The following is a 16,465-nucleotide window of genomic DNA, read 5'->3' as shown; positions in this document are numbered from 1 at the left end:
TTACTACAGAACAGGCAAAAGAAGATACAAGTTGAGAGAAACTAATATTTGCATTCAGGAATCAAATCTATATGATATAATCAATGCCATCCTGATCAAAGAATAACCCAAACAAGATTCACAGAACAATGAAATTTGAACAATTGAGCATGTGTTGACAAACAAGATAATTATTGCAAAATCGTGTGATATTCCCATCTGACACATTAGCATTAGAACAGTTCTCCATTTAAACATTTCTGGTGAATACTTTTCATTTCTGATTTCAAACTGATTACAAACTTTAAAATTTGTAGTTGAAAAAATCACCGGTTATTAAACAATAATAAATATTTTTCACACAAATACCACCTACTTCAAAAGTGACATGTGTCCAACAGAAAACCTTTACAGGCATAAAATCAGTTCTGGACCTTGCGAACTTGGATGTGATGAGTAGATTCTTGACGCCAGATAGGTTGCGCTCCACTCTGGACGAGAGTAACATGCTCACCTTCTACCAGGAGACCCTTGTTCTACAGCATGGGAAGCTTTCACGTAAGTCTTAACTATAGGAAGTGCTGATCCAAGCAGGGAAAGAAAAAGACCAAAATTACTAACCAGTAACAGTTGTAGTGCTCGTGAGAAGGTCTCCTCTGCGTCACTTGAGAACTGCATGTATATTGGCATGACACCCCGATAAAGTGAAAGTCTCTGCTTAATCCTCTCTCTGACAGAATGAGCATGTGTCATGGAAAGTTAAATAATGAAACATTACAAAAATCTAGATTTGTATCACTGCAGACTATATATGACCAAGCTAACCACGCAGAACTATAATGAAAGTCTGTATCTGGAAGGGTAATTTTCTGATGGCATACCAAAATGGTAATCAGTTATACATTTTAATAAAACTAATGTCATTGACATACCCTTAATGGACATACGCACAAAGACATCATCTAGCAATATAATGACATGCAAATTCACACTGCTGTAAAAAAATATGCATGAGTAATTTATCTGCCTAATCCTCTATCCACCACATGCCACCGCCTCAAACTTTGAAACCTTGATCAACTTTTGTATATGGCAGAAATACAAAGGCCTTTGTTAAAGTTACACGCTCCAAACAACTAGTTTGGAAAAGCCAAAAGCAATAATTAAGCCTTGCACACTGCTGATACTCACTCATTTGTGAAGGCAAATATTGTTGATGCAGGTTGATAATGACTTAAGAGTACAGCCATGGACCCCGTTCTTGTGAAGACAATGATTGGTGTATTAAGAGTGTTCGCCATAATTGTGGCATGGAAAGCAAACATTTCACCCATATGGCCCTGCAAAATAATATCAGCCAAGTAATCAGACTGAAAGAAAAACCAAAGAAAAAAAAAGAAGAAAAGATTACTTGGACAATTGCACCAGTGACTTAATGCTTCTTTTTTCATGGTTATCGTTAATCTCAGATTAAAAATCCACCTACAATTGATGTATCATTGGAATCTACATGTCCAAGAAAATTTAAAAAGCTAGAATCATGCATCATGCATACCTTATAGGCGCCCTGAGCTGGTGGTGTTGTGTTAACTGGACTACTTGACTCTGTCCTCAATGCTACTGTATGCATGACCCTAACAGCTTTCAGTGGATACCTGAAGCCGTTATTATAAGAGCCAAACCAATAAATGAAGTACAAAAGGAAAGATAAAAAATTTCAATGGCAAGTAGGAATAGCAAAATGGAATCATACACGGCACAGCGGAACTGGCTAAAAGACTGTTAAGGTTCTCAAAATTGAATAAGTGACAGATCCTACAAGGTTTACATTCTTTATCATAATATATTAGAGTATTTCAACAGGGTAAAAACTATAATAAAATAGATTAAATTCTGAGATACTTGTGAGTGTGCAAACATTCATATTGAGGTCTTATGATCAGTGTCCTAACAAACCAAACTTTGTTAAGCTTGAGCTCTGCAGGATTAAGTTAATGAACCGCCTGGAACAAACTTTTTATCCATCCGAGCACTGAGTAGCTCACGAGATGTTTGGTTTGTTTATAGTCCTATTGAAATCTGGCCTAACGGCATGACCTACGCCTAACTAAGCCTTAAGGCTAGCATGCCTGAGACAATTGATTCCTTTATTGTGATGAGGATGAACATTTGCATGGTGGAGGCTATATTGTCTCCATTCCATCAAGAAAAACCTCCAAGTCAACCTACCTGTAGATCTACCTAAGCACTGCTAATCTGGGGGAAAGAGGGAACTTTCCTCCCAACAGTCATCCTTCAAAAAGTAGAAAAGAAAAAATAACATCTAAAGTGACCATCAAGTACCACAAACAAACCTATTGAGCTTGCACAATACAACCAAAATGGAAAAAGTATAGTTATTTATCACCCATATACATTGTTTTCCCTTTTGGACTAATGAACACTAGAAGTAAAAGTGCACTTTAAGATAGAAGTACGGAATCTCCACACGAAAATAAATTATTAGGCACATCAACAATAAGAAGTTAGGATTTAAAATAAGCAATGTTTACCTTAATGTTTACATTTAGATGTGTGAATATACACGCACATACAACACCATTTTTTTATCAATAAGATAAACACATTAAGTTAGTTATATTCATTGTATTACTTCTTTGATTTTTATTCATATTCTTTTTTGAGTCTATAATCTCAATTTTACTCTAGTTGAACTCCTAACCTTTGGCCCTTTCTCTTCTCAATAAGGGTGTACATGAGTCAACTTACTCGTGAGCAACTTGGACTTGACTAGCAAAATACTCGAATTTGTCTCCACCATTATCGAGTCAAGCCCAGTTCAAGTATTGCGGTACTCACTCGAAGAGCTCGCTAGCTTAATCAAGTATTTAATTTCATATAATGCTTATATTTAACCAGTCCCAACTTGAAACACTGTTGAAAGGTAATGTTCTTAACCCCATTCCTTGCCTCCAATATTTCCTTGTTACAGAAAGAACAACACACTTTAGAACAGCATAGCTACTACTGCTAATAAGTAATTTCCAAAGTTGATGTTAGCTTATTACAGTTTAAGATATAAAGGAATGTTTCAACCATCTTAAGAAAATAAATATAACAAATAACGATCAGCAAATTAGCCAAGTTCACTTACTTTCCATGGGCAGTTTCTCCAGAAAGCATGACTGCATCAGCACCTTCACGTACTGCAATTGCTATGTCTGAGACTTCTGCCCTTGTTGGTGTAGGATGATTAATCATGCTTTCCAGCATGTTTGTAGCTACAATCACTGGTTTCTGCATACTGTGGCACCTTCTAATGATATCTTCCTGGTTGAATGATAATTAAACTCAATTAACTAGTGAACTTTAATTTTCTGTTGAACTGAATACTAAATCCAAATGCCATCTGAACTCTGAGCATGGGGTAATCAAGTAAAAATGCTGTCAGTCACCTCAATAAGGCAAAATATAGGAGCTATGTAAGATGTAAACTCAATTTTCAGCATTAGCCCCAAACTTTCCCACCTTAATAAAGGAGCAGGAGGAAATATGGCAAACACACATGTAGGCATATTGAAAGTTGGTTTTATAGTTTAGTTTACCTGCAACAAAGGTACTTCCTCAATTGGCAGCTCAGCACCAAGGTCTCCACGAGCAACCATCGCCTGTAAAACCAAAAAAAAAAAGGCATAATATATTTGGAACAGGACATAAGGCTGAACAACAATAGTAAGAACCGCGAAACTCTGATGTGTGGGAAAATGGAATTTGCATAGCACAATGTGGCAGAGGAGAATAATCCATTGAGAACATTTAGAACTAACCCCGTCAGATGCAGAAATTATAGAATGAAGATTCGGTATGGAGTCGGCACTTTCAATTTTTACAATCACATGAATGTCAGCATTGCATCCTACACAAAGTTTCCAACAGATAGATTAGATGATAAAATGGACAGAAGTGAATACACAAGTGAAACTGGAACATGAGATCATTGACTTCGAAACAGCTTGATTAGATAAAATGAAAGAAGTAAATACCAAAATAAAACTGAAAAATGAACACCTCATCACATTGAAGAGAATACATTACTTTTGAGATATTCTTTCAACTCATGGACTACTTTAGCATCCTTCACAAAGGAGACAGCATAGAAATCAACTTGGTTGTCCACCCCAAATTTGATATCTTCCCAATCTTTGTCTGTCAAAAGTGGTAAACACAGCTTAGTCGACTCATTAACAAAAGAACAGACTGGAAATGGAGAAGTATTAAATGTACATATCAGCGATAATACCATTTACAAACTGAAACAGATAATAACCTGTAATTGAAGGCAGATTTGCGCTTTTGCCACGCACATTTAAATGACGCCTCGATTTTAGTTCTCCACCATCAACCACTACGCATTTAACCAAATCACTTGTCTTTGACTTCACAGCTAACGACATCATTCCACCTACCAAAGTCGCAGAAAAAAACTCATTATTTCTTGCAAACAAGATGCAACTTAGGCCTTCATCAATTACATTAACAAAAAAAAAATCCCTTTATGGGAGAAAGAAAGAAAAGAAGCTGAAAAGAAGCATATATGTATAATTTCAGTTCTCTGAATAGTTACCCTTCAGAAATTGGCAAATGGATGATAAGCCAGACAACAAAATACTCAAGAAGGGAGCAAATGAATCACTTCTGATTCCGATTGAGTACATCTATCTCCAATTTTTTAGTCTTTAAAGTCCTAACTATTAAAAACAGTCCAAAGAAATTCTTAAATACAAGGCACCGTTTTATTGTTCTCTTGATATGTCCAGTTATCATAATCACATCCCTCAAATAAGCAACATCTTCACTGTTCTTACGACACAACCACAACTACTGCCTATGCCAAAACCAACATAGATATCAATGTTTCACAAGCAATAGTACACAAGAACATTCATGTACTAGTTCAGCTCAGTGAAATCATTTTCAAACTTATATGAAGCGTATATCAACATGGATCAAAAGTTTTAATTCTCAAATTACAGAGTGTACTCCACTCAAGCTCTTATGTAAATGCACCCCCCTAATGGATCTGCTGATTAGGAATCATTAATTGTATAGAATTTCAAATGCAATGCAACTCTTGAACCACCATTCTGTAGAAATATTTGAGAGATCTATATTTACCATCCACCAATAGTATGTCCCCAACCTCCACATCATTCACAAAGTCATCATAATTTACGCTAACAGTATCTTGTGTGCTGACTCCTCTTCTAATAGTGAAATTAAATTCTTGTCCCTCCTTCAGCATAAGTGGTTGAGGCACATCGCCACTTCTAACCTCAGGACCCTGCATTAATTAAAAGGAAAAAGAAAACCATGAAATGGAAAGTCAGTCGAAGAACATAGTTAATTCAGTAAGAATAGCAGGTGAATCCATTTAAGTAAAGGTGATAGATATCAAATGTATTACTTTTTCTGGTACGCACCTCATACCTTCACTTCTGTTAATTGTCTTTCGGACAAGCTGATAGCAATCAGGCATGCAAATACCAAATGATAAATGACAAATGAAAACGCTAATAATCTAAAGTAGAAATGTTTTAACTTTCACCACACCACAGTAAAAAGAAACCTAAGAGTCTAAACATTTGTAAATCACAACTTTCCAAATTTCAAATTAGAAACACAAAATTCGGACCCTACCGTAACTTCAAAAAATGTGCGCAAATTTTAATCTCACATACAATTGTGACAAATTAGATATTTGATATAAGGAGATCAATTAAATGATAATTATTTAATTAGAAAAAAGAAATAAGAAATGAGCATACCTTAGTATCAAGCATTATGGAAACAACATTATCGTGAGATTGAGCATTGAATTCTTTAACAAGATCAATAGTTTTCTGGTGGGAAGCATGATCTCCGTGAGACATATTCAGACGAGCCACATTCATTCCAGCTTCTGCTAGTTTCCATATCATTTCGCGTGAGCTTGTAGAAGGACCAATTGTACATACTATTTTTGTTTTTCTTTGAGCATTTGAATGTATACTCAGAACCTCAACAGTAGCGGTATTCAAATTGTCCTATTAAAAATTGGATACAAACAAGTCAAATACGTGTTCAATTTTTAAGAATCACACCTAAAATAAATAAATAAATAAAATAAATAGAACTCACGGAAGTTAAAGGTCCGTTTTGAGAAGAAAGACTGCCTTTGTGAGGATTCTGCTCGGTTATGGCCATCGATCTAATAGCAAAGATTGGGTTTTGAGAGTCAAAACTCATTTTTCTTCTTCTTCTACTACTACTACTACTACTATTAATTGATGAATCGAAAACAGAAATATCAGACAAGTAATTCCTTGATGACATTCTCGTACAAATATGGTTTATAGTTGCCATAATCTCTTAACAGAACAGAGGTTTGTGTGCTTGTTCTAGTTCTTGTGTGTATTGGTGTGGCCTTTGGTTTCAGAGAGTACAGAAGACAGAGGCTTCTCCACCTGAGAGAGGGGGGAGAGAGAGATTGGAAAGAGACAAGTGATTTATTAGTTATGTTATGTGGTTTTTATTTCGCAAGAGTAGAGAGAGTATTTTGTTTTGTTTGTTTGGGACAGTTGGCGGCTGCGCAGCCTAAGTTTGAGATTCTGACCAAACCATAAGGGACGCTCGTTACTCATTTGCTTATTGTAATTCCACTTGCACCCTCCCCTTTCCTTGCATTTTTTCCGTCCTTTTTTGTCTTTGCCAATTTTAAGAGTCAATTACAAAACTTTTACTTGTAAATGGATTGAAGAAATAAGTGCAGTCCAAAGTTTTTAATAATAATAATAATTTAGTAAGGCACGCCATTAGAGAACTCAGAAGTCGAAGGATATTTTAATGTGCCCTGACCAAAGCACCAGCCCAATATTACATCATTTCATTACAATATTGTATAATAAAAAATGAGTAAATATCCTAAATATTTATCTATGCTACTTTATTTATACATAATTTCAAATCTTGCATAGTATTAGCTAACATGTCTTGATTATTCTTTCACTTGTTTTAGATTTAATCACTTTAATTCGATTTTTTTAAAATAATAATATCAATTATTTGTTAATTTTAATAAATATTACAATTTGTATTATAAAATCATTATTTACATATTTTATATTATTTAGTATATTTCTAATTTAATTTCTGTTTAATTCTAGCAGAATTTCAAAATACAAGTAATGAATTATAGAAAGATGTATAATATATATATATATATAAGTGACCAAAATCTAGAGAAGAAAAGAAGAAAAGGATAAAAATTTAATTTGGGGTCTCAACCTTGGAATAGATTTTATTTTGTAATTAGTTTGGTGCAAATTTTTATATTTTAAACATTTAAACTAAGTCTTTTAATTAATAAAGCGTGTAATATATATAAGTTTCAATAGAACAACTTTTTACCGTACTTAAATGTGGGATATGGCCCAAATTCGCTTCTCTAAAACTACTTTAGTTATTATGGTTCAATTGTCAATTTAAATTATATGTTAATTTTTATAGTTTATATTTTTAATTAATTTTTCTTTTAAAATTTGATTTCCAATCACTTATTCAACAGTGGATGGAGATATTTTAAATGTAGATATGATGATATGGGGTATTATATATATATATATATATATATATATATATATATATATATATATATATATATATATATATATATATATAGACTAAATGCATATTTATATTAGTAAATTTTAATAATGTATTTAGTTTATTATTTTATTAATTTAATTTAATAAATATTTAAATTTATTTATTTATAATTTTAATACTTTTTAGTATGTGTCTTTATTCAATACATCAATATATATTTTATAAAGAAATTAAATGTTATTAATAAATAAAATTTAAGTATTATTAAATTAAATAAAAAATAAAAAAATCTAGATATTAAAAAAATATAATTAATATGCATGTTACAGTTAAAATATTAAATTAATTAATTAAATATAAATTTAAAATATAAATATATTTAATGATTTATATATATAGTTTTTAATTCATGAGGAGATAAGGACGACCAAATAAAATTTGATATTTGGTGATATTAGATTATGGATCCGTTTCTATGCTATGACTACTGTCGTGACATTTTTAGTGATTGAATTTTGCAAAAGAGTATGAAGGGGGAATTTTTAAAATAATTAAAATATTTTTTTAATTTTATTTAATTATGTACAATTAATTTAATTTTTAAATTTTATAAGAATTGATTAGTAATTAATTTTTAAATTTTAAAAAATTAATTAATAATTATTTTTATATTAATAAAATTAATTTAATTTAATCATATGATCTTTAATAATTTTATATATACATTTAATTATATAAAAATATTGATGAATGCTCTGTTTTTTAATTTTAAAATAATTAATTAATAATTATTTTTATATTAATAAAATTAATTTAATTTAATTATATGATCTTTAATAATTTTATATATACGTTTAATTATATATATATATATATATATATTAAAGTTTAAATAATTTAATATAAATATTTTATGAATATTAAAAATAAAAAGAAATAAAAAAAATAATATTACTAATTTATTTTATTGATATATTATATTAATTTATTAAATTATATATATAATAATCTTTTAAGAGTAATTTACGGACATAAAGCTTGTAGCAATCAATACTAGTAATAAATGGATTTGATGGACTAATGATAATTAAAACATAAGTATTTATTTTTATTTAGTTCTCTAACTTATCATTCATGCTCCACTTTCCCTGTTACATTCTTACCGTATCGTGTGCGACTACTCTCTGGAAGAAGGGCTAAAACGAGCAAAAAGTTGCAAGAATCTGATGTAAAATGGCCGCATAAGTTATAAAAGGACCCGAATTGAACGTATTTGCAGAGTTCAGGGGCTAAATTGAGCTTTATTCTAAAAGATAAAGTAATAACAATTAACAATAATAATAAATAATAAAAAGGAAACAAGACGGTGGACTTGGTATTTTATTGCCCATAGAAGTCTTTAAATAAAATCGAAACCTCTGAGGTGATCTTAGCTGCTCAAGCGATAGTCGGAACCTTTTCTTTTCTCTGATATTTGCCTATCTCCGACCACCATGGCTTACGAAGACGATCCGTAAGCTCAAGCTCGTTATATCTCTCTCAATTAACGTTTAAGGCGTTTTTAAAATTGTTATTTTAGGGTTACTGACGTTATTATTTTCCTTTTTTAATCAAATATATGATATAGATTTCAATCATGTGCTATCTCTCGGATTGTATTCGTATTCGTAATTTAGGGTTACTGTCGAAATTTAATTGTTTTATTCTTTTTGGAATTAAAATTTGCTAATTTTGCAGGTACCGGGATGAGGATGGCGAGCCGTTGATGGACTACGATGATATACAGTCACCGGAACCACAGCAGCAGGAAGATCTCCTCGAGGATGATGTTGATGGATGGGGAGAGCAAGAAAGAGAGAGGTCACAGACTCCTGTATATAATAATAATGACAAAGTTGAGAAGCCCAGAAAGAGGTTGGTGAAGAAAAGCAATTCAGGGATTGGAGAAAAAGGTCATTTTGTAGTGCCTGAATTGGTCGATGAGGATGAAGTAGATGATGAGGGGTTTGGGAGGAAGAGGAAGACATTCGGAAAGGATTTTCATGAAAAGTCAAAGAAGAAGTTTAGCAAAGGGGAGAAGAAGTATTCAAGTAGTGGAGGGAAAGGCGGAAGTAGCTCCAAATTGAAGGGGAAGATGGCAAGGAAAGAAGATGGTGAAGTCAAGGAGATGTGGGACACTATTGCTGGTGGTGATTCTGAGGTTTCACTTCTTAGTCTATTTTCTCTTTCGATTAAATTTTTGTTTTTTGAATGAAATTGGTGTCAGTTTATTCGCAGAGATACTTACTAAAATAATGTCTCATTGAATAGGACGATCATGATGGTGTTAGGACTATGGATGATGACAATTTTATAGATGATAGTGGTGTAGATCCTGCTGATCGATATGGGAGTGACAATGAGCCTCGCTCTCCCACTGATGCTCCTCAGGTTAGTGTTTAAATTCTTTTCTGTTTGTATGCTTAATTTCTTCTTATGTATTGATAAAGTTACCTCTTATTCTAAGGACTTGTATTTTTTGTTTTTAAGGCACCATGTATTATGTTTTGTTAATGGAGCTCTTGTCTAGCTAGATATTTCTAGAATCATTCTAACTGTAGATTCAAATTAGTTAGTGACTGCATAGTTCACATTGCAATATCTGTATTATTTGCTTAATCCAATGCATACTGATCCTGATTTGTCCAGGCAGAGGAGGGTGAAGAGGATGAGGAAATCAAGGAGCTCTTCAAGATGGGTAAGAAAAAGAAGAAGAATGAGAAAAGCCCTGCAGAAATTGCATTGTTGGTTGAGAATGTCATGGCTGAGCTTGAGGTCACAGCTGAAGAGGATGCAGAACTTAATAGACGGGGGAAACCTGCCATCACTAAACTCAAAAAGTTGCCTCTTCTTACTGAGGTCCTCTCAAAGTAAGCTGGTTGTCTGCTTAAGTTTAGCTGGTCTCTTATTCTTTCCTTTCCATTCCAAGTTTCTATATTGTTATTGGTTGCTTCTCATGCAGGAAGCAGCTCCAGCAAGAATTCATAGATCATGGAGTACTAACTCTGTTGAAAAATTGGCTTGAACCCCTTCCAGATGGAAGCTTACCCAATATAAATATCCGTGCAGCAATTTTGAAGATTTTGACTGATGTATGCGCACAGCTTTCCACTACTTTATTGTGCCTATTGGATTTCAAGCACTCTATTCTGTTTGGTAATGGTTGTTGATTGTGAAAAAGCATTTTCTGTTGCATGAAATTTTTCTTTTCCCATGTAGTTTCCGATTGATCTGGAGCAGTATGATAGAAGAGAACAATTGAAGAAAAGTGGTCTTGGAAAGGTTAGGGATCTGCTTATATGGCCATATTCTCAACTCTTTGTTTGTAGGTTGGAATTGGGGGAAAATATTGATCAATTTTAAATTTTTTTTTGACAGGTTATTATGTTTTTATCAAAATCTGACGAGGAAACCACATCCAACAGAAAGCTTGCTAAGGACTTGGTTGATAAATGGGTATTGTGATGCCTCTCTTTCAACTCTTTGTTTGTTAATGCTTTCATTTTCTATTAAATGGTAAAAGTGTGTAACAGTAGGGTATGATACGTATTTAATGTATTGTTGATCATGCCTTAGGATCTTTTTTTCTATGAGTACTGATTAACTATCCCTGACCAGGCTTGTAGTCTTTTGGTTCTCAATGCAGTAAAACGAAATTTTAAAATCTGTTCTTGTTGAGTCATTCTTTTTGTAATTTTGAGCTGATGTCTAGTAATATTCATTTTTCCAGAGATACTATTCTTCAATTGGTGAAATTGTCTTTCGAACTCCTTATTTATCTGAAGTGTTAACTTTTTCTTTATGTCGTATATACTTTTATAAAATGAATGCTTTCTTATATGTAGTTTCTATAACATAAATGCAGAGTCGCCCCATATTTAATAAGAGCACAAGGTTTGAGGACATGAGAAACATTGATGACGATCGGGCATTCCGAAGGCCAACTGTGAGAAGGTATTTTTTTCCACATGTTTTGTCAATAAAGGTGTTGCCCATGGATATTTGCTTAATATATACAACATTTGCTGTCTTCTGAAATTTTGTAAATCTTTGGCAGGCCGGTGAATAACTCTGCGGGGATGGAATCTAGGGATGGGGATTTAGATTTGGATATTTCCCGGTAAGCTTTGAAGACAATTTCTTGCATTTGATTTTCACCTCCTTTCCAATATTTGTTCATTATATCCTCAATTATGTTCTTTTGCCATCAAAAAAGGGAACGGAGATCTGGTCAATCATCTGCCAGACAACAACATGCTTCTAGGCCTGAAGCTACTCCGTTGGATTTTTTGGTACGCCCTCAGTCTAAGATTGATCCTGAAGAAGTTAGAGCCCGTGCTAAACAAGTTGTACAAGACCAGCGCCGATTAAAGGTTAGTTATCATATCCTGCATATGAACATGTAATGTGGTTTTATCTCTGAGTTGATAAACTCATGCTGTTAAATGTGGTTATATCACTGTCTGTTGGACTAATTCAATGGCAAGACCTACTAAGACCTATGACTGAGTTTAGAGGTGAGCAATTGGTCGATTTGTCTGGTTAATGGATATATTCTTACACCGTGGTGAATTAAATAAACTAAAATCTAATAAAATATGTTTATATTGAAATCACCTAAGGATAGGAATTTGGTTGAACTCACTTCTTCTGTCTGTTTCCTGATTGTTGCTGTCTTTGGGGAATTCAATTTCTCTCTCATGTACCGAGTTTAAGCTCACTTGAATAACAGCTCTTCCAGAAATTTTAAGCAGAAAAGAGAAGTTGAACAAATCTCATGGAAAGTACAGTAAGCACGGAAACATATCCAAGATTATATAATATAGAAAATATACCTAACCTGATAAAACCTCCAAATAGTAGGGGTGATAGAAACACTATCATGTGGTTAGGAGCAACACTCGTCTTATAGAAAGTGCAATGTTTGAATCTTCACATCTGGTTAATTGATTTGAGCACATGGTTCAGAATACTGTAAATCCCGTTATCAGATTTGTAACTATCTGAAAGTTGGTTGTTGTCCTTGGCTATTTGAGGCTTTTCAAATGTTAGTCTTCTAATTTTTCAGACGGTGGATGAAGTGTTTTTGAGTGGATTGCTGTGATTTATTACTGTACTTGTTCCTAAATTACAATGTTGTATGGCAGATGAATAAAAAGTTGCAACAGCTGAAGGCACCAAAGAAAAAGCAATTACAAGCTACAAAACTTAGTGTGGAAGGTCGTGGTATGCTCAAATACTTGTGAATTGTGATGCTGCAGCTCTGCTTCATTACAGCTGGGCGTAGCTGGCCGGAAGCAAACTATTTGCGAGTGTACAATCTGGCCTTTAAATCTTGGACTGGATGGTGGCACTCAATCTAATATAAAGCCCATTTCAATTGTTTGGGAGAACCAACTGGCATGAGGATGATTACGAGATCAACGTGGTGAGGATTTGTTTACTATTTGTTAAATTCAGCCAGCCGCTATCCGTGTTACTTTTGAAATTTTTAGCTTGAAACTTTGATGGTGAGCCTATTTACAAAGAACAATTACTTTATCGAGTTCTAATTTTCTGGGCAAAATGGAATTTAGCATGTTTATACCTTTTGGATAACTAATTTTCTGTATTCCTTTTCCTGATTTATTGGGGCAATACTGCCATCTACTGGTATTGTTGTCATCTTGTGCATAAATTTCAGAGGATAATAGAAGGCAGAAAGTGGATCTTACAAATTGTTGGCAATACACAAAACTCTTTTGATATATTCGACTCCAGTCAACTTAACATAGTGTACATATTTACAATTTCATGATGCTCTACCAATTTTTGCATTATCATAGTTGTATAATGTGGGATCCTGCATTGTCGTTGATGAATGTTCAAGGAGTACCCTTCTGGGTGCCTTAAAAGCCAAAAGAAAAAAAGAGAGGAGTCTGGCGGATGAGCCACGGGATTATGGGAATAATCGTGAGTATGATAGTGATCATGTGCCATTGACGCATCTGTCGGAAACTCTCCATGGAAATCCATAGTTTAAACCCTTTAATTGAAACATGAAATTTGAACTTTTTCTTTAACGATTTTAGTAAATTATAACATATTTAATGGTGCTTTTTATTTTAAATAGTATACTTTTTATAGCAAAAGGTATCTTAATAAATATTTAAATATAAAAAATAATTTTTTTATAGAAAAATAAAAATTTATAAGTATTAATTAATTAAATGAATATAATTTTATAATATATTTATTAAATATAAAATAGAGAGACATAAAGAGTGAAAATAATTTTATTTTATATTTAAAATTTATTAAAATATTATTTTATTATATAATTTTTAAAATAAAATATTTGATATTATATAAAAAGTGCGCTCTCTATAAAAGTCTTAATAAGATTTAATTGATGGCCATAAAGTGAAAAGTTCAAATTTTGCAACTGCATTGTCTTACGGAAATCTTTCTATAAAATAATCCTCAATTGTTTAAGATGTTGACAGTATACAATTTTATTTGGATTTGGGGGCTGACGTGGCAAAAAAACTTAGTTAGGAGTTATCTATTTATATAGCCACTCGGTTCAATGAGTTCCACTCTCAGTTACAATTTCTGTCAGAAAAGGCTTTATAGCATTGGCACCAAACGAATGGATTTTGCTTTTAAACCAAATGAATCTGTCAATTTAGTTTAGAGAAATGGGAAAAAAACGAAATCAAATTGCAATATTTTAATTGTATAAATATCTGTCTTTTCGAATTCAGTATTTTCTTTTAAAACCAAAAGAACATTTTATAAATTGGGTTAATTCATATATTGCAACAAAAAAAAAGAATACAATAATATGAATTTTTACGAGTTCTATATTTTGAAGTGGGATAATTAATATTTTCAAATATTTAAAATTAATAATATAAATTATTTATATGCACAATATATATTTCAAAATTTAGATAAAAAAATTTAAATATATTCAAAATAATAATAATTTTTCCTTTTGATATAAAAAAAACAAGATTATCATCTTCCAATCAAGGTAATACAAACAATGTGAAGAGGAAGATAATCAAATATATATTTGTTACATCATTATTGTTCCCAAAGCTATTAGAATATGGGATACGAGATTATCACTGAGAATTGTCAATTCTTGGCAGGTAGAGTCATCATCCATTAAATATATGCTTTCAAATACTCATCCATGCGTGTATACTCGACTTCTGGATAAAGATTTGAAGCTTCTGCTCCATCTTTTCCTATCTCAAAGTTTGTCAAGCAACCTTCATAGAATATATGATAGAAATGCCCTATTCCTGCTCGGGCTGCATGATCCGCATCTGCAATCCTCAAACAAACACTCTTGATTACAAAAATCTATTTGTTTAGCTATGATTTGATTTCCGACATACCAATTAGAAGTACCTTTCATGCAGGCCAGGAATTCTGGGGCAGAGACGCTTGTTTTTTCCAGGGTCTTCCCAGACAGCTTCTCCCACATCTCAACTATTTGTCTTTGCGTGAGGATGTTTTCCGGTGGCTTTAGATATAACGTCTTGTTCAGAGTTCGAGGATCATCTATTGCTTTGATGGTGTATGTTGCAACGTCATCTTCATCCATAAATACCACTGAGCATAAGACAAATAAACACCATTTTCATTAGCTAGCTAGCTAGTTGATTAATTAAAATGATATCGTCAAATTATTGTCTATTATCTTGTAATATATATGTAAAGATAAAAACGAATCCACTTACCCTTGACGTTTCCGTCCCCGAAAATACATACTTTGTCTGTCGGAGGAGTAAGCCTTTCAAGCTGTGACAGATTGCCGACGAAGTAACCGGCGAAGCAGTTAGCAGAGACGTAAGTGAAGGGTATGTTAGCTTCTTCTATTGCTTTCCTCACTATCATTTTCTGATCAAATGTCTCTCTTCCTGGTTCTAACGCGTCTCCCATCAGGGCTGGATCCATACCAAATTCTGATGGCAAGAAACGCTACAACCAATTTCTGTGTTCAGTCATTTTCAAAGCATATAATACCCGACAAACAGAATTGATTTAATTTGAAATAGAAAAATAATTAACCGATGATAAGAGTTTTAAGTTTGTACATGGCACGACGAGACAATTAATTCTATTTTTCCACAAGCATCATAAAGAAAGAAGAACATATATATGTATGTGGAATACCTTAATATTTCCTGCTTCTTTGATGGCCTCAACAAGTTTAAGCTGCATGAGAAGGTTGTGGCTTCGGAAATGAACACCAGACATGGTACAGATGACGACATCAACCAATTTCACAGCTTCAACAAGGCTTTTATGATCAGAAAAGGATCCTTGTACGAGGTGAGCTCCTTGCTTCTTAAACGACAATAGGAGTTGCAGCTTCTCAATGTCAAGCCCTATTTCATGGCGTTGAAGGACATAGGTGATGTGGCCATGCGCCAAGCTCGCTTTCACAATTCTCCTACCAATATACCCAGTTCCCCCAACAACAAGAACCCTGCTCTTTTCCATACCTTAATTTCTTCTCTTCTTTTGATAAAATTTCCAGATTATCTAGAGTCACAGACAACTAGGAATATTTCAGGACTCGAATATTTCTAATATAAATATCAATTTTCCAACTATGCAAATATTCTCCTGTAGTACAAGTTACTCTTGAGTTGGTAAATCATAATAATTATAAAATATTTCTGAACAATGAAATTTGTGGAACTGAAATTAACATGCGGTCTAATGTCAAACTGTCCCTTTTAGCTGCGCAGAAAGTAGAACAGAGTTTTCAGGTTATTCTTCCACCCTGTGGAAAATTGGC

General features: G+C 33.0%; 3 protein-coding genes across 4 annotated transcripts; 1 reads left to right on the top strand and 2 right to left on the bottom strand.

The window, feature by feature from the left end:
- Positions 1-224: 224 nt before the first annotated feature.
- LOC8284630 (pyruvate kinase isozyme G, chloroplastic) lies at positions 225-6,617 on the bottom strand. 2 transcript variants are annotated; one of them, XM_048374606.1, is made up of 13 exons: positions 6,157-6,617; positions 5,805-6,062; positions 5,444-5,497; positions 5,155-5,320; positions 4,307-4,441; positions 4,075-4,185; positions 3,807-3,895; positions 3,585-3,647; positions 3,134-3,309; positions 1,535-1,634; positions 1,171-1,319; positions 601-709; positions 225-515 (listed from the first exon to the last, which is right to left on the bottom strand). In XM_048374606.1, the coding sequence occupies exons 1-13, from the start codon at positions 6,379-6,381 to the stop codon at positions 402-404; spliced, it is 1,749 nt and encodes a 582-aa protein (XP_048230563.1). In that variant the 5' UTR covers positions 6,382-6,617; the 3' UTR covers positions 225-401. The 2 variants fall into 2 exon arrangements, with proteins under 2 accessions (XP_048230563.1, XP_048230564.1); XM_048374607.1 differs by lacking the exon at positions 5,444-5,497 and having other exon boundaries at positions 6,157-6,616.
- A 2,360-nt stretch (positions 6,618-8,977) lies between these two features.
- On the top strand, positions 8,978-13,264 carry LOC8284631 (protein IWS1 homolog 1). The gene is made up of 11 exons (XM_002519803.3): positions 8,978-9,136; positions 9,361-9,823; positions 9,934-10,053; positions 10,312-10,532; positions 10,625-10,754; positions 10,882-10,944; positions 11,041-11,118; positions 11,528-11,616; positions 11,720-11,782; positions 11,879-12,035; positions 12,810-13,264. Exons 1-11 carry the CDS (start codon positions 9,117-9,119, stop codon positions 12,906-12,908), a joined length of 1,503 nt encoding a protein of 500 aa, XP_002519849.1. The 5' UTR covers positions 8,978-9,116; the 3' UTR covers positions 12,909-13,264.
- A 1,334-nt stretch (positions 13,265-14,598) lies between these two features.
- LOC8284632 (isoflavone reductase homolog) lies at positions 14,599-16,456 on the bottom strand. Its single transcript, XM_002519804.4, has 4 exons — positions 15,835-16,456; positions 15,399-15,639; positions 15,067-15,270; positions 14,599-14,981 (listed from the first exon to the last, which is right to left on the bottom strand). Exons 1-4 carry the CDS (start codon positions 16,162-16,164, stop codon positions 14,818-14,820), a joined length of 939 nt encoding a protein of 312 aa, XP_002519850.1. The 5' UTR covers positions 16,165-16,456; the 3' UTR covers positions 14,599-14,817.
- Between the last annotated feature and the right edge of the window lie 9 nt (positions 16,457-16,465).

The sequence above is a fragment of the Ricinus communis genome, chromosome 5 (genome assembly GCF_019578655.1).
Source record: "Ricinus communis isolate WT05 ecotype wild-type chromosome 5, ASM1957865v1, whole genome shotgun sequence".
NCBI lineage: Eukaryota > Viridiplantae > Streptophyta > Magnoliopsida > Malpighiales > Euphorbiaceae > Ricinus > Ricinus communis.
This window is presented reverse-complemented; position numbering and strand designations above follow the sequence as displayed.